A 20554-nucleotide genomic window follows, 5' to 3' on the forward strand; every position below is an offset into this window, starting at 1 on the left:
GGTAGGGGATGGGGATTCCACCTCATCCCCGTCCCCTCCCCGAATAAGAAATTGGGTAAAAAAATTTCCCCGCCCCCTCCCCGAATAAGAAATTGGGTATGAAATTATTCCCATACCCTCCCTGAATGGGGAAAATCCCCGAGGGTACCCGTCCCCGTGGGGATTTTTGCCATCCCTACAGAGGATTGCACATACAGCCCAAATACTTCAGAATTTTACTTTCCTGTAAAAAGAAAGACGGAATCAACATAATTTATGTGGACAAAAAAAAAAAAAAAAAAAAAAGCTGAAGCACTAACAAGAAGGTAAAAAAAAAACTTAACATTAAAAGAAGCACGGTACAGTAAACACTTTTCGCCTAACCTTTTTACCCTCAAGTCTGTTGTAGCCAAACAAATTCAACCGCTCTTTGACATCATCAGAGGTTAAGCATTTCAGATTTTCAAAAACCTCTTCTATGGGTATATCTTCATATTAGATCATGCATGCATTCCCATTAATTTCGTCCAAGTTCTATGCAAATTGGGCTACAAGAAATCAATCAACTAGGTTATGACATTTAACATACATTAACCCAACCAAAAAAAAAAAAAAAGAAATATTGTAATACCTATCTTACCCAGAAGTACTTGTTGGTGCAACGACGTGCAGTTAATAGAGTGTATAAAGCTGGCTGAAAGGTCAATCAACATCACAGAATAAGATTTTTAAAAAAAGGAAAAAAAAACATGTACAGGGAGTCACGATGTAACAGGGAAATGAGAGAGTACGTGTGGCAATTGTGAAGCATTTGAATGAGACAAGAAGCAAGAAGACGTTGGTAGTTTCATTTGTACGGGGATTGGCCGGCTAGAGTCAGCAACGGCTCTAGCTTATTAATTAACTGATTTTTGAACGTTTGTTAATTTGCCGTCAAGGACTCAAGGTATGTCTGCCTTCACTTTCCACGCTAACTACCCGCGCAATTAAAACCCCCAACAAAATGGGCAAAATACTCTTCAGCATCAGTTTATGGTCCTATTTGATACAAATGAACGCGTTATGTCCTTATTTGTGAAAGCATTAAAATTCGGGCATTCAAATGTTATTACCCATCTATCACCACAATAGGCCGTACGAGTAGAAACAGACGAGGTGAGAAGTACAAGCGTGATGGAAGCTTTTGACTTGTCCTTTATAATTGAACATGATTGCGATTATTAGAATCTCCGAAACCTACGAGGTCCTTGTCACATTAGATTGAGCGCAGTTTCATCTTCCCTTGAAATTGCACAATGGCAATGAAATCTAAGGGTAATATTCAATGGGATTCAGCCACTGAATTATCTCAGATTGTTCAAGGACCGCAAAAAAGAGGCATGCCACTTGGTAAAACTCCACCTTCATGTCCATCATTTGCAGAAACAGTTAAATTTAACTTGCAGGGAGGAAGATGTATCCAATGCCCATTTCATTAATTTATAAACAAAAATTAAGTAAATTACTTATCACAAGCATATGTGTACTAACGCTTATACATAGGCATTTCACAAGACTTTTAACTAACATCCATACTTTCAATGATTTCAAAATGCATCTGCATATCAGGAGGTTTGTCAGCAAAATAAAATCTCTCACACACCTGCAATTTCCCACCATTCTTCTGGGATTCAGATTCAAGCAGATGAACCAATTTGTCTTTCTCGTTACGAATCCAAACTCGCCAGCTATCACTCCATTGCCTAGGAGTTCCGTGGAGGACAAAGCGGATTCCTGAACCAGAAGTTTGCTCCATAAGGCGTTTAGATATTCTTTGAATAACATTGCTGTCAGTGATATACGCACCAGCTGTGTTTAAACCAACATCTACGTAATGAATCTCATTAATGCTGTTTAACAGGCTTTCTTTGGTTCTAGGTATAATTTGAGGCTCTTCCTGAATTGAGCTCATTGCCCATTCCTCAATGCTGGCTGCATTTACAGGGGATTTATTAGCTTCCAAGTGTCCAAGCTCAGTAACAAGCTGGTTAAGTACTGTTCCACCCTTGCTAAATCCCAGGATGAAAGTTTTGGGCTTATAGAAGCTTGATGCAGAAGTGCCGGTAGAATATGATTCTCTTGGGTTTCTTGAAGTGACGTTCTTGGCCTGCAGATAAGGTATAAAGTAAATAATAACTGCCAATGCCATGAACAATAATTACGAGTCAAGTTCAAGTGTTGAAAGTACTTTAAACATGTTCAGCAGAAATAGTTTTCATTTGGGATCAAGGTGCTGGTGGAATGACAGCAATAACTGTCAATTATAAGTAAACATTTGCTGCTAATGAAATTTTTTTTTTCATTTCAGTTTTTCTCTCAAAATTGAGCAGAAACACAAACACTTACATACAAACCCTCAGGAAAATATCCACATTGACAATAATTATTATAAATTTCTAACACAAACCAATAATAATGATAATATGATAGCTGCAAAGTCAAAAGTCATTACCCTCATAGTCTTCTTAAAATAAAAGCTTTTTCGTCCTCCGCACAATTCAAAGAAAAAAGATCGAAAACGAAAAAGCTTGGCTTACCTCTTGAAGGCAATTTGATAAAAGGGAAACAGTGGCAGTAGAAGCAGGGAACCCAATTGGGCTGTAGGATTTCGGCTCGCCCCTCGAATTCAAATTAGGAACAAAATCATTATAAATAGCAAAAGGCCCATTATGAACACAAGCATCAATGACCCAAGCATTAACAGAAGCACCAAATTTAGAAACAAGAATATCAGCTATGTTCTGCAAATCAGATAGCTTCTCAATCACCGGATTTCCCGTCCCTTCAACTCTATCACCGTTAAAAAATATCGCATTTGCAGAAGGCACCTGCTGCCCCCAAAACCAATAAATATGATATAAATATTTATTTTTTTGCGTAAATGAAGAAGATTACTACTTACGGCGAGTGCTTTTGTTTTTGTTTTCGAGGAAGAAGAGAGGCAGAGAGATGCCCCGATTCTGTAAAAAGTGTTGGTATTCGGGTTTAATGGAATCCTCAGTATCCCACTCCAACGATCCATAGATGAATTAATTTTTTTTTATTTAAAATTTTAAATGGTTTTTGCTTTATACTTCTAGACAGGCACAGGCTCTCGCCGCTCTGCTTCACATCAATACAGAGAGTAGGATGAGAATCGGTTCGTGGAATTGGGACTTCTGAGGATGGAGAGATCATCACTTATTGGGGCATTTCGGCCCACGTGTAGCTCAAGCCTATATGGATTTATGTTTCAAGTGGGCCTTGGCCCAATAGATAATGGGCTCATTGTGTTGATGAAGTCCATTTAAAATGACACTCGTAAATGTATGAACAGCAAGCAAGCAAGCAAATCTTTCCAAATTAAGACCAAAATCACATTCACACATATATGATAATGAATGATTATTGTTTTCCCACAAAATGTGGAATACATGAGTAGATTTCTCCATATGTTATTTGTGAGAGCATAATTTTTAGTTTGTTTTAGACTGTAAATCTTGATAGAATCCTAGTTTGTACTGTAAAATGTATGTATCTAGATTTACAATTAACATCAAATTGTAGTATATTTTTAGATTTTAGTAGTTTAAAGAAAAAAATGATCATTATATGCATTGTCCTCAGGTGACTTAACTCTTTTAGTGGAAGCAAAGGTCATAAGTTCAGGTTTAAGAGAACACATTTAATTTGGGGATATTATATACTTGCAAACATAAAATAAATAAATAAATTTCATTTTAATTATTTTCCTGTCGTTGTTTGTTCTCTCAAATAAATTAGACCTTGGATCCCATTTGAATGTACAAAAGTGAATATATATACATACACATACATACATACATACATACATACATACATATTAAATTTGAGAGACATGTTATCTCTAGCACTATTGGAATAAGTAATATGGGCTTTAATTAGCAAGAAATGAATTAGGAATATATTGCATTCAAAGAAGAAAGATTTGACGCGATAAATCGATGAGAGTTTTTTAGTACCTAATGCTAACAGAACCAGGTGTCGTGGTGTAGTTGGTTATCACGTCAGTCTAACACACTGAAGGTCTCCGGTTCGAGTCCGGGCGACGCCATCTGATTGGTTTTAATTTTTTATTTAGTCTTATGCATGCTGCACGTCCGTCGGCCACAGTTGATGTAGTTTCTTTGAGATTCTTGACGCCATGCATCGCAGTGCATGTTTTATTATTAATGCCACCAGCTCCAGCAGTCGGATAAGCAATTAATGCAAGAGGGCTTCTCCCGGCTTCACCATGATTTGAACCATGGCGAGCGCAACCGGCCACCACTCTTCATTTTTTCATATGTAGTCTGAATTGCGCCAGGATATACATAGCATACAAAGTGATTAGTGAATTAAACATAGCAGTTACAAAACTTTGGCAGCTTCTCTGTCTTTCAATGTCACTTAATATCCCTCTAAATAGCACAAGTGATTGGCTTTTTGCATCATCATATTTCTTCTTTTTACCAGTTTGCTTTGATTGTTTAATTTCCCTTTGGTGATAAGCCCTTATCTGGTTTCTGTTCATTCTGATGAACATATGCCTAAGCATAACTCTTTTAGGTTAGCTGTCCAAGAAACTTGTCAAGTTAGTTGAAAAAAAAAATGCACCAAATTAAGATTACCATTTGTCGATCGTTCGGAATTCGTATAGGCATTTATTATATCAATGTTTCCATTGGCCTTTTCTTCGGCATTACTTCCTATCAAGTGTTTATCAATTTTGATGGAGATCCTAACTCAATTAAATTAATGATGGATTACAAGTAAATAATCATTAAGATGATTTTTCTGAATAAAGTACTCTGTTGCTAGGCTGATTTTCTGCGTAACACTAATTCCAATTGTGTGTTCTCAAATCTTCATTGAGATTAAGGCTCTGTTTGGTACAACTTATTAAATAGAGCTTATAGGAGTAGAGCTTTTGGACAAAAAGCCATTGGGTGTTTGGTTGTCCATTAAAAAAGTACTTTTGAACCATTAAACTATTTGGTTGTATAAAACTAAAAGTACTTTTGTGTAATTAAATTACCAAAAAAGATATGTTTTCATAATTATATAACATGTAGCAAAATGCATCCAAGCTATCAATTAATAAGAAAAAATCAGTTCAATCGTTTCTTTAATTTTAAAATTAAAAATTGCATAATTGATATATTCTCTTAAACAAATAATACTATCCAAATTAAAATGATAATCAATAATATAACTGAAATGTTAACTGAACATGAAAAGTGTCGCATTATTTGACATCTTCCTCACAAAATATGTTGGCTCTGACTATGATTGCTCTCTCAAGTGTTGGTTATGAATCGGAATTACAAAATTAAAGTGCTGATTATTTAAAAAAAAAGAGAGATAAAGTGAAGTGGCGGCAGCAATATGTTTATATGGCGGCAACAATTTTCGTTGGGTAAGTTTTATACAAAGGGTATTATGTAATTAATGAAATATGTCAAGGATATTTTGATATTATATATTTTTTTGGAAAAACTCCCTAACCTCTACTCCCAAAAGCTCAAATTTTGGACTTTTACTAATATAGATAAATTAGCTTATTTAAGCTAAAAAAACTCTACTAAAAAAATAACCAAACACCATAAAAAAATTTCAAAAGTACTTATGGGATTAAATAAGCACTTATGGCTCTTAAGTAAGCACTTATGACTCTTAAATAAGCCACACCAAATAGGCACTAAATTTGACTTGACGCGCACGCTCTGAAGTACGTCTTTTCAAGGTTGACCTCTACAAGCCATAGCAGCAAATTAATTCTTCAAATATAGAACTTGTTGTTATTATTTTACTTTTAGGATTAATTTGGTAAATTAATTTTTTATAAATAATTAATAGTAAGATTATAATTGCAAGGTATTAAACATTATTTTAAGTTGGCTCGTATTAATTTATTTTAAATAGTCAGAAGACTAAAGTGAGAATATGAAAAATACTAGTTCATTCATATTGATAATTATTGGTTAATTTACTAATAAATAATTATGGATTAATTTATTAACTAAATTTTTCTGTAGATTAATTAATTAATGTCTCCAAAATTGTAATAAGGTATAGTAATAAGGTATTATTGCAAAAGACAAGGAAAAAAAAAAAAGCTTAAGAGTGTCACATATTCAATAACAATAGTGTTTTGAGGCATTTTTCAAAATATAGGGACTAAAGGGTATTTAATCCAAAATGTAGGGACTATTCGAATGTTTACCCTTTGAAAGTTTATTGCTAATCACGAGAGGAAGAAAGTTGATTATCTATCGATAAAAACTTTATTACAATTCTCAATAGTTTTTTTTTTCTAGAATATAAGTAAACATGTATGATGCAAGTGTCAATCGGCTGCATCTAGAAGCTTTGCATAAACAAATAATGGTGGCACATGGCTTTGAAAATTGAACATGGTTTTCACCCACCAAACTTTGATGAACACAGTTTTGAAGAAGTTTTGATACCCACGGCTTTGACTTTCTTGGCCATCATTTTGCTATAAATACAAGTGCAAATGAAGAGCTTATTCATTCCATTATTCAGAGAGCAATTTAGGGAGTCGAGAGAGAATTCAAGAGCTTGCATTTATAAGCTCTTATTACAGTGATTGAGAGAGTTTGGGTGTATTGGGGTTTTTAGAAAGTGAGCTAAAATACTACAATACTTGTAACTCCTTTTCACTAGTAAAATATTTCATTCTGTCTTCGCCCGTGAATGTAGGCTAAAAGCCGAACCACGTAATTTCTGGTATCCTCTATTGTGCTTGTTCTTTATCGTTTCTACCAATTTTACTTTAGCTGCGTGTCTGCTTCACCCACCAATTTCCTAACAGCAAGATACTAGATTGTACATGTAATAAGGTATAATATATCAGAGATTATTTTGTTGGATTTGTCCATGAATTTTATTTTGGGATTGCCACAGATAGCACTGGATGAGATTCTATTTTTGTGGTTGTTGAGAGTTTTTCCAAGATGACATATTTTATTACTTGTAAAAAAGCCTAATGATGCTTTTAATGTGACGAACTTGTTCTTTCAAGAGGTGGTGCCTTTGCATGATGTTTCAAAGATATATTACTTCTCTCAGAAATGTAAAGTTCATCAGTAAGTTTAGGCGACATTGGTGGGATAAGTTTAGTACCAAGTTACAATTTTGTAGTGCTTTTAATTTCTAGATAGATGGGTAAATTGAGGTAATCAATCGAACTTTAGGGAATATATTGTGCTGTGCTTGCAATGACAAGCAACACAATTAATAGGAAATAGCATTGCCTCATGATGAATTTATATTTATTTCTCCATGGTTAATAGATATATTAATGGCAAGGCACCTTTGAGATTGTATATACTTATTTCTCCATGTTATGTTTTAATTTGCATGAACTATCAACAGTACCTGGAGGGAGCAAAATAGCGGAGGAAAATGAGATTCTTCCCACGTTAAGCACCACAATAAGCACCAAACGGTGCGTTTTGGACATACTATAAAATGAGCCAACTCACGTGTAATACACATAGCAATCCCAACACACGCGCAATCCATCTCACGCGACGCACAACTTTTCTCCATTTGCTCTCACAGAAATCTCATTGTTCTCAAACCTTCTGAGGGTGCTCGGCGTTGGTCTCTGGCCGTGGGTCTGCTGTCTCTCTTCCCTGTCGTCTCTATTCTCAAACTTTCTCGGCGGTGGTGCTTGGCATTTGTCTCTGGCCGTGGATCTCTCGTCGTTGGTCTCTCACCGTGGGTCTGCTTTCTCTCTTCTCTATCGTCTCTGCTGCTCTCAAATTGTGTAGGTAATGGCAAATTTCGTGAGTATTGCTTGTCATTGACTATTGTGAATTATTTATTTGTGTGTTACCGGACAAGGATGATCTTCTTTTGGAAGGGGTGAAATTGCAACTGTTCATAGTGATAGAGAGAGATTTAAGTTTGAAATTTGTTCTTTTATGTTTGAAGATGAGTAGAGAGTGATAGCATTATCCAAAAGTTAGTTTATTTCGATTATTCATCACATCAGTTAGTAAAGATTGTAAATGTGATTGCCTAGTTCCTCTCATGTTTGCTGGGTCATAATTGCAGGAAAAATAGCTTTAGTTCAGTTGGAAGGCCCTTTTGTTTTACATGACGGATGTGTGAAATTTTGCAGTGCCCTTGATTTAGATTTCCGTATTGACATGATTTCTAACAAATACAACAAGTTATAGGACTAAAAGATGAAAATATTGTATTGATATACTGGTAAGTAATAATTGCTAGATTATTAAGTATGCATACTCAAAGCTTTGAACTAAAGAAAAATTTCTTTCAGCCATTTAAAACCCCCAGGTAATTCACTTACAGTAAGCACAGACAAAAACACTTCCAATCTCTAATTTTACCATATTAGAAATTTTTTCTCCACGTGTTGAAGTTAGTCATGCAAGTTGAAACCAATCTGTTTAAGCTTGGGGTTTTATGTCCTGAATCAAGGTTAAAAGTATTATAGCTTTAGCTATTCCTGAAGTGAATTTCTGTTAAAAAGCTATGCACGCATTAAGTTAGTGCGAGAGTCTGCTGAAGCATATGTCAGCTGTGTGTTTGGAGCTGAGTATTCTTCATTCCACATTTTGGGTTTTGGTTGACCTCCAGCATGACTCAACCCACTTGAGTTAAAAGCCGTAGAGTAACATTCTACCCATGATATTTGAGTTTATCAAGTCACCATATTTTAATACTTCTCTGGAAAACAAATATATATGTTAAATCAGGTAGGAAAAATAAAAAGTTAATTATGGAGTTGTAATAGTGCAACTAAGGTTTTGAAACATTAAGATCTTTAGCCATTATGTTACTATCCCGTAGTTATTTTTAAGTTACAAGAGATAATAAAAAATAACATCATATTTTAATTACTTACACTAATCCTGCAAGTGCTGATGGTCTAAAGTTACTTACACTAACCCCCAACTAGTCAACTCCATCAATTCACTTTCATTTCTAAGAACAGAGCCATGCCCCTTCTTCTCATTTGACCATATTTTTCTTCTTTTTGTTTTCTTTGTAGTTGAAATTAAATAATTTTATTTGAGCTGAATGAATGCAGTAAGATGTATTTCTTTTTTTGGGGGGAGAAAAAAAATCAATAAGCTGGTTTTTAATATATTGGCTACCATTTTTTCTTTCTGGAAGGAATCTGGGTTGAAGTGTATATTGAACAGAATTTGTTCAATCATTATGTCTTCAAGCACAAACGAAATTCAAACACAACAGAAAGCTTGTGATAAATGCTGCAACAACAATAAGGTCTTGCGAACTTCACGAACAAAAGAAAATCCGAATCGTAGGTTTTGGAAGTGCAAAGGATGTGGGGCTTTTGAATGGGATGATGATTGGAAGAGCAGTGAATGTAATGATTTTAGAGGGATGGAAGATCGTATTATAAATCAGAATAAAATTGACATGTTGTTAGCAGAAGTCCGCAAGTTGGGCCATCAAATCGAATGCATATCTCTTAAATTTCAGTTGCTTGAGCAAGAATTTCAGCGAAGACAACAACCAAGTGTTCTTGTAACATACGTCCCGCAAATAATGATAACTCTTTTAATATGTATTATATTTAAGTTGTGTAATTAATTAATGTATTGTTAGTGCAATGACTTGTTGAACCAGTTTTTAAGATAACTTTGGTATTGATGGGGAAATGATATTCCTTTTTTTGCAATAAATTTGTTGGTAGTCCATAACTCCTGTGTCATTTGCTTCTTTGAATCAATTAATTTTTCCTCTGTTGCAAAGCCAAATATAATCATTTATAATTATAATATTTTGACCAAATAAAAAGCAATAACATAATTCCTGCACTTCTGCACTTTAAAGAATTCCAAAATTCCAGTAGCATAACAATTTCTGCACTTTCCAGAATTCCAGTACAATAACAGAATTTCTGCACTTCTGCACTTTCCAGTAGCATAATAATTTCTGCACTTCTGCACTTTAAATAATTTCAGAAGTCCAGTAACATAACAATTTCTGCACTTTCCAGAATTCCAGTACAATAACAGAATTTTTGCACTTCTGCACTTTAAACAATTTTTGCACTTTCCAGTAGCATAACAATTTATGCACTTCTGCACTTTAAATAATTCTAGAAGTCCAGTAACATAACAATTTCTGTACTTTCCAGAATTCCAGTACAATAACAGAATTTCTGCACTTCTGCACTTTAAACAATTTTTGCACTTTCCAGTAGCATAACAATTTATGCACTTCTGCACTTTAAATAATTCCAGAATTCCAGTAGCATAACAATTTTTGCACTTTAAAGAATAACAGAATTCCAGTAGCATAGAATACATCCAGAATTCCAGAATAACATAAAACAATTTCTGCACTTTAAAGAATATCAGAATTCCAGTAGCATAGAATTAAAAAATAACAGAATATCATTTATCCATCCACCATTCCAGTAGCACACAATTAAGGAATAACAGATTTGTAGCATCTCCCTCAATTCCAATCCAATAGCACATGACCAAATAATAACACAGCTGTAGCATATAAATCTAATAAAGGATCATGCAAGAACAAAAACAAGATTATTCTACGAAATCACTTCGAAACTCCTTATCAACTTCATATTCATTATCTTGCTGAAAGAGTAGCTGCTGAAAATGTCCAGGCTGTTGGAATTGTGGTTCCTATTAAAAAGAAAATTAAATATTTTGTTATAATAAAAGAGAATAAAGTAGATAATATGAATAAATACTAAATTTATCACCACTTACCGTACAAGAATTTTGTGTAGGTGTTAGATAAACATTATCCCCAACCATATGAGGTAAGCTCATAAGACCCTAAAACAAACATACATTAAATGAAGAGATAATAAAAAAATCATAACACATACTATGAAAAACTTACATTATAATAGTCCATAACTCCATGTGGGTACATATTCATATCAATATAACTTCCTTCAGGATTTTGAAATGCCTACAGTGGATCAATAATATATTAGAAAAACGTCTATGATTAAGTAATAAAAATCAACGACATGCATTTGAATTCCATAAAACCTACCGTTACAACATTGTTCTCGTGTGTTGGGACCACAGTCGGCACTTGCTCATTCACCTGTCCATCCTGTAAAGTCAACAAAACATACATTTGAACATCTTTTATGTTAGAAATTTTTTAACTTTAATTAAATTCAAAATACATTTTAAAAGTACCTTTGCATTGAAACGTGAGGAATTTATTTTAGATTTTGAAAATTTATTAGATTTCTTTCTTTGACAAGGTGGTCGACCTTTACGACGCCGAGCTGCTGGATCTCTAACTGTTTCTACTTCCACACTACAACTTCCTTGGCCTGTAACAACAGTTACTTCATTATCTCCGCAAAGAATTGCCTTTGATAAATCCCCCCGTACATTCTCAATCCAATTGAAAACAAGATTAGAGCTTTCAATAGTATGTGCAGCCATATTTGCAACCTCCGCAAAAGTAGCACACATTTTCTCATATCGTTTTTGCTCATCCGTACAGCTATGAAGCTCATAACTCGTTTTCACTCTACTATGGCATCTCCACACATCTTTTCTCCATCTTCGTAAAATATATTTTTCTGGAAGTACTTCTACGTCATTGCGGATCATGATTGCAATGGCATGCCTACAAAGAATACCTCTAAATTGGAACCTTGAGCAGCTGCAACGTATTTCACCATTTTCTTTTTCAAAATAAACTTCAAAAAAGGTTCTCTTTTTACCCTCTCCAACTTTGACATCCTCTCTAACAATATTTTCACAACCCATAGAATTGACATATTCGCAATACATTTTCCGAATCATTTCTTGCTGAAATTCTTGAAATTTTGAAATAGTGTACACATCTCAAACTTGCCTCTCCATTGCGTAATCAGTTACACATGGCATTTGTTGGGAAAGACACCTGACATCTTCTTCAACTTCCTTCTGAACTTTATTCTTCAATGCACAACTGTATTGCTCTACAAACTGCTTCAAAGTAGTCTTTGAGTTAACATAACCATCAAAAAATGCATTCATGCTTTCACTACGTTGAGTAGATGACATTCCTGCCCAAAACGTATTGTTTAGATAACAAGGTACCCAATGATGCCTCTCGTCATATAAGCCTCGTAACCATTCGTTATCCCCCAAATCATATTCTGTAATCATATGGTGCCAAGTTTCCTCAAATTTCGTAGCACTCTGGGAATCATAAACAGCACAATGCAAGACATTACTTATGTTACGATATTCTTTATAACCCCCTAGCTTCTCTGGAACTTTCTTCATTATATGCCATAAACACCACCGATGTCGAGTATTTGGAAAGACATTCTGAATTGCAACTTTCATTGCCCTGTCTTGATCTGTAATGATTCCATTAGGAGCTGAATTAGACATGCAAGATAGCCATGTTCGAAATAACCACGTGAATGTCTCAATATCTTCGTGTGAAATCAATCCACACCCAAACAGAATAGAATGCCCATGATGATTAACTCCTACAAATGGAGCGAACGGCATATCATACTTATTTGTAAGATACGTGGTGTCAAATGTAACAACGTCTCCAAACTCCTTGTACGCTTCCCTATTCCTTGGCTCGGCCCAAAAAACATTTTTTAATCGTCCCTCATCATCCACTTGCATACTAAAGTAAAACCTATTATCTTCTACTTGCATTTTCATAAAATAGTTTTGAAGAGCAGCAGCATCCCCATCTCCAAGCCGCAATCTTCTTTCTTTTTGGACATGATTTCTACAATCTCTTTCTATGAATGTCACATTTTCATGACCACCAGCCTCAATAACAAGTGATTGATAATTCTTACATAATCTGATTCCTGCTCGATCATTTACATCAAGCCTTTTTTTTGCATATGTATTGAGGCTACGATTGCACCGAAAATACTTGGATTTGGTTGGAGTTAACAGCACATGGTTGTGTTCAAGATTTAAGCTTCGAATTGTCCACTTTCCATCATCCCCTAAACCAGCTCCCAATCTAGCATTGCAGCCTGTTTTTGCATTAGGTTGGGGCTTTAAAATATTCACAGATTTGCTTCTTGTTTCACCACTTCTCCCACAAGCAAAAGTCACATTTCTAAGAATCCCATCACTATCCTTTCTACTAGTTCTCCTCAAAATCGGAAACCCTTTTCTTTTACCGTACTCTTTGAAGTAAATAAACAAATCAACATCACTATCAAATGACATCCCAATTATTGGCTCATCGTTCTCCTCAAATTTCTCCAACTCTTCAACTTCGATGTCTTTTTCCATATTATTTATTTCTACAAAATTGAAATAATTCACATTGACAAAATGAAAGTAACAAAATACAAATAATTCAGCACAACCTCACACAACTAAACTAACTAGTGATGCAAATTGTGAACACAAATTTAATATATACCAGCAGAATTTGCAGCATACGAGATGCCTTTGATTGGAATTTAGTGATTTTTTATTTAATATATAACCCAATGTGCTTATTAATTTTCCAATGGATGCTGATTTAATATATAAAGATTATTGCGCAATTGATACCCTTAAGATTATTGCGCAATTGATTTAATATATAAAAATTTGACTTCACAATTGAATCTTCACACATTCGGAATTATTACAACCAAAATTGGGCATTAATTAAACCAATTACCTCCACGAATTGATTACGACGGCTACAACTATCTACAGGGCAGACAGAGAAAGAGAAACCCAACGAGATGCGCGAGAGAGATCCACGACGAGAGAAAGTCGAAGGAGAGAGCAGCGAGATGAGTGAGAGGCCGGATGAGAGAGACCCGCGGTGAGAGAGAGAGCCACAGCCGAAGACAGACCCAAGGCGAGAGAGAGAGACCCACGGTGAGAGAGAGAGCCACTGCCGAAGACAGACCCAAGGCGAGAGAGAGAGCCACAACCGAAGAGAGACCCCGCTCGAGAGAGAAAGAGAGAAAGAGAGAAAACTGAAAGACAGAGCAATCCCACGATGAAGAGCAGAGCTTGAAGATGGCAAAGAACTGGCTGCAATTGAACTCGTTGCTTGGTGTGAAATGCATGAGTGAGAGTGATGCGTGCGTGAGATGAGATGCGCGTGCAGTGTGTTTGCTTGTTCAAACAGTGCCCTTTTATATTACAAATAAAACGCACCGTTCGGGACTTACTGTGGTGCTTATTGTGGGCTGAATATCGGTGCTGAATAGCGGACAATATGTCAGAAAAGCAATGTAGATTCATATTGAGGTGCGAGCTCACTTAGAAGCAACTGATGTGAGTACAAGGTTGATGTAGACAAGCATTAGTGCAAGAACATATTTTAGGAGGGAGATTTGGTGATGACATATTTGCGGCGGAATTAATTTCCTGGGATTCATATCAAACTGGGGAAGCGAAAGTATGGATTATTTCGTTTGGCGTGGAAGATTAATGCTAATATTTTCTTGCTACCTTTACAAGATAATTGGAACATTTCTCGAACCTTCAATATGTCTTTTTGAACTTTTAATTTCAGGATTGATTGAAATTTGAAACAAAAAATTCGTTTACTCTACTTTGCTAAATTTTGTATTGCAGAATTATTGCCGAATCAATAATTTAACAATCAGAAACAACGAAATATGTTTGGTTCCTAGCCAGCTGTTCTTGATCAGCCGGCTACTTGTATTCATTCATGGGGAATCTTACCTTGTCGTGTCACACGAGGAGGTTTGCTCAATTATTGTGCCAGAGAACGCTACAAGCTAGCTCTTCAACATTATAATATATGATGATAATAAATAATTAAACACTCCAAATAAAAAAACAAATAAGATATGATATCGATCTTCATAATTAATAAATTTATATACTATTATTATTATTCCAATGAATAAAAAATAGGTTTACGATATCAATAGCAGTGATATTCTTAATTATTAATTACCAACCAACATTAATATTACAGTGTAATTAATTTTTCTCCCTCTCTCTCTTTTTATTTATAGAAAGGTAATTTTAAAATGCTAATTCTTATAGAATATGAATTCAAAGAAAGAAAATGTTAAAAAGAAAAAAAGAAGCCTAAAAGTAAATAGATTTAAAAGTAAAGAGTGCTAAAATGATAGGAAAATGCACATCATTTAATTTGCTGATAAAATTTTGAACTTCATTATTAATATTATCACAGATATGATGATGATATATAAAGAAAAACAAAGCTAAATTTAGCGTGTGACTAATTGGAGGCACCAAATAATGAATTACTTCCAATTAATCACAAATTGATGATCAACAGCAGCTGAGGCCGAGGCTGAGATCTTAGAATTTGAGAAGGCAGTAGTACTAGTACCACTGGACGATGACGAGGACGATGAAGAAGAGTCCAGGGATTGTGGACGCCTTCTTGGATTAACTCTAATCGGCTCCCTGCAGTGAGCCGAGCCGATCAAGTGAGGAAAATTAAGTTTGGCTTTAGCTCCACGCAGCTTAAAAGCGGCTCGATCATAAGCCATCGCAGCGTCCTCGGGAGTCTCATAAGTCCCCAGCCAAGCTCTGGCTCCGTTCTTCTTGGGGTCCCTCATCTCAGCTGCGTACTTCCCCCACGGCCTTCTCCTCACGCCCCTGTACCCCACTCCCCTACGCGGATCGTGCTTCTGACGCCCCAATATTACCGCATTAAATTTTTTCTTTTCCTCTTTGTCATGGGCATGAGGATGATCTTCTCCTTCTTGGGGCTTCCGTTTCACAAGCATTACGTTTGAATCAATGACGTTACCATCGAACGGATTAGACCCAACAATGCTTGCAGAGCCGCTGGCTAAATCGTCTTCAACTGGTAAGAGATCACTCCAGAGGCTACTCATGAAGCTTGAATGATGAGGGCTACTTGTAAGTGGCTCCCCATTCTCAGATTTTATTGCCGCTGGAGCTTCTTCGAAGATATCATCGGTGAGGAGATACTCTTGAATGGATTCTAAAAGGCCGATGTCAGGATCCTCAAAGCCAAAGGAACTCACTCCGTACATTTTTTTGATGCGACGGTAAGTTAGCTAGCTAGGCGTTGGTGTTTGAGAGCAAGTGGCTACCGAATAGTACACTATATACCGGTTCACTTTTTACGGCTTCGTTTCCATGAAATTTCATTCTTCTGGAAGGGAATAAACGTGTTTTTTTGGTTGATTATTTTATTGGACCTGAGAATTTAAAAACATCACAAGGGTATGGAAAGCAAGTCGTAGACGGTCCCAAAATAGTTTTTTTCTTTTTCTTAAGCAATAGGTATTTTGGGAAGGGTTTCAATTGTGGGAGGCACTTTTAAGCCCGTACTACAACTTAAATTAGAAGTTTTCGTTCGAGCCGGGAGGCACAAGTTCTCCCAACAAAAACGACTTTCCTGCGATTCGAACTGGAGAGCAAACTCAATCAAGCCACTTAAGGGGACTCCATTTCTAATGGAGCCAACACTTTATTGGTCCCAAAATAGTTCAATATCCTTCAATTGAATGAACGCGAACTGTAGAGAAGGTATTAATTACATTTGTTGCCCACTCCCACTATTTTTTTGTATTCGTAATTATTTACATTTTTTTATATTATCTGAAGCCCTCTGGCCGACTGGCCCCCAAATCAATGTAATGAACATCTCTTGAAAGCAACATGAACAGTTATTGTAGCGGTTAAGAATTAATACATTTGAACAGAATGAATATGAACAGGACTGCAAGTCGCTTTAGTCCAAATCTCCGAGAAAGAAAGCACACGAGTACTAGTGCTTCTTCAAATGACGAGATGAAACCACACGAGCTAGACTAGATATCAAACACACGCACACACATTTAATTGATTCAAAAGATCTTGAACAAGAGCAATATAACTTTGCTTTTTATAAAGAGTTAAAATAACATATCTAATATGATTTTATTTAAAAACGAAACTATTTGTTTCTCGTCGTCATCTTTAATCAATATATTACTCTCTCTCCAATATTTGTTTAGTTTATATATCGGTTTGAAATTACACTTGTTATGGCTCGAATGGGTGCTTCCGGAATCGCAGAGGGTTCGATTATTGACGGACGGTGCAAGACATTTAATCGGAAGGAAACAAAGAATAAAAGAAAATTATATTAAATAAAATAACACAACTTGCACATGGATTGCAACTTGTAATTTAAATGCACATGGTTCAGCCTACATATATATATATATATATATAATAAAATAGAATCTTCTGTTAAACTGTGGCTCCAAATATTAACATCTGCCCTAACTCCCTATTATTAATTAGAATAATAATAAGAATTAATAATTTACATCACATGACTCATAATAATTTTGTTATAAAAGAAGTCTTCTATTTTCATAAAGTAATTAGTAAATTAAAAAATAAAACATGAAACACAGTGTATTAAAAATTTAAAACACGTGTTCTTTTTATCTTTTAAGAAATTTTCTTATTCTATAATAATGTAAAGTATCTCTTATTAAAAAATTATTCATGTTATATATATATCATATCATGATAGATATTAAAAGTTAAAATAACATTTAATAATAGCTATTCATCATTGTTTGACTCAAAACTTATGCACAAATTTAAGTTAAAACAACCCAAAGTATTAATTACTTTTCATAAACTAAATCTTAAAGATCAACTTCGAAATCACTCAAGATCTCTACTTTTAGATCCATGTCTTTTGGGAATCATAACTATTGTTACCACTTTGACTTTTTATTGTTACCACTTTCTATTTATTATAACAATAATGTCGAAAACTAAAGAATCTGGGCAAGTGGAATTTTGTCCCATTTCACTTTCATAAATTTAATAAACTTTCATGAGGATTTTGCACAAATAATTCTCCATCTAAAGATCTTTCAGATCCCTGATAGATATTATATGATGCAGCAATGAGAATTTCCTTTCCAGATTTTGTTAACCATTAGATTCATTAGGCTTTCAAAGCAAAATAAGAGCAATAAATTAGCAGCACGGTGCATATGCTTGAGGATCAAAATTTTCTAGGACTGACTGCTCTTTTGAACTGTATTATCATATTAGTTCTTTTTTGAAAAAAATAAAAAATTAGCCTTTCAAAAGTTGGCGTCAAACAAAAAAAAAACCCCTTACTTTTTTTTTTTTTTTTTTTTTTTGTTTTCATTGCTAAGGCCAAAACAAACAGAGTATTCCCTTCAAAATAAGATTTTGAATATTTAAATTTTGATACGTTTTCATATTACAAAAATACGCATATGGCCATGGAGTAAGACGATGGAGTAGATGCTAGAAATAACATAAATTCTCTTAATGGAGAAATTCTAAACACGCTTGTGTACTATTTTATTTTATTTAGTTTTTTTATTATTATTACCTTTTTGAAGCTACAATAAGGTGCGTACAAGTGGATAATAATTTTGGGGGAAAAATGGTTATAATTAGTAAATTAAGATTAGGGGTGATATATATATATTAATTAATTTTGATGATGTCATATAATATGTCACTTTAATGTGATTAGTGACCGACTGATTGAATTCAAATTACGTACAGTATTCCAATTATCTAATTAGCATTATTCTAAAAAATAAAATAAAATAAAATATATTAGCTAGCTATTATTTCATTTGGTAAACTTTTCACCAACTGCACTTTTCTCTCTTTCCCATTCCGTCCGAATTAATCATTTAGTCGTGTCCGATCATTCTGTCCCAACAACCAAACCGTGAATCACGCGTGATCAGACCCAAAAAAATAATAATAAAAGAATAAGTTTGCTGCATGTGTTAATAAATTTGGCATGCAGTGATTAGTATTAAAATTTTAGGCGTGTGATGTCATCTGAATCAACATAACGACAGTCAAAGTCTAATACAATTCTGAAATTAATAAAATATATAGTAAATAAGATATGATATACAAGTTTATAATTTACAATAAGAAAAAATTAAAACATGTGATGAAATTCCTGGTCTTATACATGCGATCCAACTTCGCAGGGAACTAGAATTACATAAACATGAAATTGCAAAAACCAGTGACCTACTTTTTTTCTTTTTTCTTTTTTTTTTTAAATTGTTACAATTTGAAATCTGTTGGAATTTTAATGCATACATTGAAAATACAATCTAAATGTTTACCAAACAATAAGTTCATAAAATTGTTCTCACTAGTATTTATGAACTTAACGAGGCTCTACTTATACCGTAAATGTTGAAGATATAGTTGTTGCTGAGCTGGACAGAGCTGACTGATGTGTCAAGATTGAATGTAACGGAATGACATGTGGCAAGAGCTCTGATACCATATTAGAATTCGTAATGAGATGTTTGAAAACAAAGAAAAACAGAGAAAATGAAAAAGAAACTTCACGATTTTTATTAACCAGAATATTCAATACTAATTAAGCTTACTTAGCTAAGCTTATATACAAGTATTCTAACTAATTAAACAACTAATAACAACTAATAACAATTATTCTAACTAATAACTAATTATTCCTTATCTTACTGAGCAGGGAATCCAATTTAGACATCCTTGTCCTTATATTCACCATCAAAATGGAAAGATTGAACGCAAACATAGACATATAGTGGAAACAAGTCTTACCCTTCTTGCTCAAGCACATTTACCACTGAAATTTTGGTGGAATGCTTTCCATACTGCCACATTTCTCATAAATAGGCTTCCTACACCCATTTTAGATAGCAAATCACCATTTGAAAAATTATTCAACAAAAGACCAGATTATTCTGTTATGAGAGTTTTTGGATGTGCTTGTTTTCCATATCTGAGGCCTTATAATCATCATAAGTTAGAGTTTCGAACTGCTAGATGTATTTTTCTTGGTTACAGCTCCCTTCACAAAGGCTACTTGTGTCTTCATTCCTCTGGTAGAATCTATGTCAGTAACCATGTTACATTTGATGAGTCATGTTTTCCTTTTCAGTCATGAGTTGATTTTTCTTCTGTCAATCACTCTTGCTCTTCTTTAGATCATTCATATCAGTCTTCTTCACATTGTTCATCTTCTGTTTGTCCTTTGATTCAACTTGATATAACCAAGTCTTCATCCTCTTCAGCAGCTGATCTCAGGTTCTCTCAATCCTCTCCAGACTCTCCTTCTCAATCCTCTATACAATCACACTCAGAACTATCTACCTCCCCTGTCCATGATTTCACTCCACCATTGCAGTCATCTACTGGTCATCCAATGCTCACTCGATCAAAGGTTGGTATCTTCAAACCTAAAGCCTATATTACAGTCAATCCTACCAAACCTACAGAACCTGCTACTACCTCAAAAGCCCTTCAAGATTCAGCTTGGCATAAAGCAATGACAGATGAATATCAAGCCTTAGTCAATAATCATACATGGACTCTTGTCAAACCTACACATCCCATTAAAGTAATTGGGAATAAGTGAGTATTTCGGATTAAATATAATCCTGATGGCAGTGTCTCTAGATACAAAGCTAGACTTGTTGCTAAGGGATTTCACCAAACTCAAGGGCTGGATTTTCATGAAACATTCAGTCCTGTCA

At 34.6% G+C, this 20554-nt stretch overlaps 3 protein-coding genes, 1 long non-coding RNA gene and 1 other non-coding gene across 7 annotated transcripts; 2 read left to right on the forward strand and 3 right to left on the reverse strand.

Moving 5' to 3' along the window:
• Positions 1 to 1435: 1435 nt before the first annotated feature.
• On the reverse strand, positions 1436 to 3181 carry LOC102629886 (uncharacterized). Its single transcript, XM_006464372.4, has 3 exons — positions 2921 to 3181; positions 2556 to 2846; positions 1436 to 2125 (listed from the first exon to the last, which is right to left on the reverse strand). The coding sequence occupies exons 1-3, from the start codon at positions 3038 to 3040 to the stop codon at positions 1538 to 1540; spliced, it is 999 nt and encodes a 332-aa protein (XP_006464435.1). The 5' UTR covers positions 3041 to 3181; the 3' UTR covers positions 1436 to 1537.
• Positions 3182 to 4016: 835 nt separating this feature from the next.
• Positions 4017 to 4090, forward strand: TRNAV-AAC (transfer RNA valine (anticodon AAC)). Its single transcript has one exon. It is a non-coding gene; the product is annotated as a tRNA-Val (tRNA).
• Positions 4091 to 6556: 2466 nt separating this feature from the next.
• LOC127900996 (uncharacterized) lies at positions 6557 to 9746 on the forward strand. 2 transcript variants are annotated; one of them, XR_008052975.1, is made up of 3 exons: positions 6557 to 6881; positions 7417 to 7817; positions 9193 to 9746. It is a non-coding gene; the product is annotated as an uncharacterized LOC127900996 (long non-coding RNA). The 2 variants fall into 2 exon arrangements; XR_008052976.1 differs by having other exon boundaries at positions 6557 to 6768.
• A 548-nt stretch (positions 9747 to 10294) lies between these two features.
• LOC127900995 (protein FAR-RED ELONGATED HYPOCOTYL 3-like) lies at positions 10295 to 14233 on the reverse strand. Of its 2 annotated transcripts, none has more exons than XR_008052974.1 (6): positions 13696 to 14230; positions 11235 to 13327; positions 11083 to 11145; positions 10924 to 10995; positions 10788 to 10856; positions 10295 to 10700 (listed from the first exon to the last, which is right to left on the reverse strand). XR_008052974.1 is itself a non-coding variant. In XM_052436674.1 (6 exons), exons 2-6 carry the CDS (start codon positions 11853 to 11855, stop codon positions 10599 to 10601), a joined length of 927 nt encoding a protein of 308 aa, XP_052292634.1. In that variant the 5' UTR covers positions 11856 to 13327; positions 13696 to 14233; the 3' UTR covers positions 10295 to 10598. The 2 variants fall into 2 exon arrangements, 1 of the variants encoding a protein (XP_052292634.1); XM_052436674.1 differs by having other exon boundaries at positions 13696 to 14233.
• A 900-nt stretch (positions 14234 to 15133) lies between these two features.
• LOC107174836 (ethylene-responsive transcription factor 2-like) lies at positions 15134 to 16165 on the reverse strand. The gene has a single exon (XM_015526043.3). The coding sequence runs from the start codon at positions 16037 to 16039 to the stop codon at positions 15275 to 15277; it is 765 nt and encodes a 254-aa protein (XP_015381529.2). The 5' UTR covers positions 16040 to 16165; the 3' UTR covers positions 15134 to 15274.
• Between the last annotated feature and the right edge of the window lie 4389 nt (positions 16166 to 20554).

This window comes from Citrus sinensis, chromosome 3 (assembly GCF_022201045.2).
Source record: "Citrus sinensis cultivar Valencia sweet orange chromosome 3, DVS_A1.0, whole genome shotgun sequence".
NCBI lineage: Eukaryota > Viridiplantae > Streptophyta > Magnoliopsida > Sapindales > Rutaceae > Citrus > Citrus sinensis.

Coding starts and splice junctions, on each gene's coding strand:
- LOC102629886 (XM_006464372.4), bottom strand. CDS start 3,040: ATGGATCGTTGGAGTGGGATACTGAGGATTCCATTAAACCCGAATACC. Junction 2,847..2,920: donor CAAAAACAAAAGCACTCGCC/GTAAGTAGTAAT, acceptor TGGGGGCAGCAG/GTGCCTTCTGCAAATGCGAT. Junction 2,126..2,555: donor TATCAAATTGCCTTCAAGAG/GTAAGCCAAGCT, acceptor CCTTATCTGCAG/GCCAAGAACGTCACTTCAAG.
- LOC127900995 (XM_052436674.1), bottom strand. CDS start 11,855: ATGATTCGGAAAATGTATTGCGAATATGTCAATTCTATGGGTTGTGAA. Junction 11,146..11,234: donor CCTCACGTTTCAATGCAAAG/GTACTTTTAAAA, acceptor TTGACTTTACAG/GATGGACAGGTGAATGAGCA. Junction 10,701..10,787: donor CTACACAAAATTCTTGTACG/GTAAGTGGTGAT, acceptor TCTTTTTAATAG/GAACCACAATTCCAACAGCC.
- LOC107174836 (XM_015526043.3), bottom strand. CDS start 16,039: ATGTACGGAGTGAGTTCCTTTGGCTTTGAGGATCCTGACATCGGCCTT.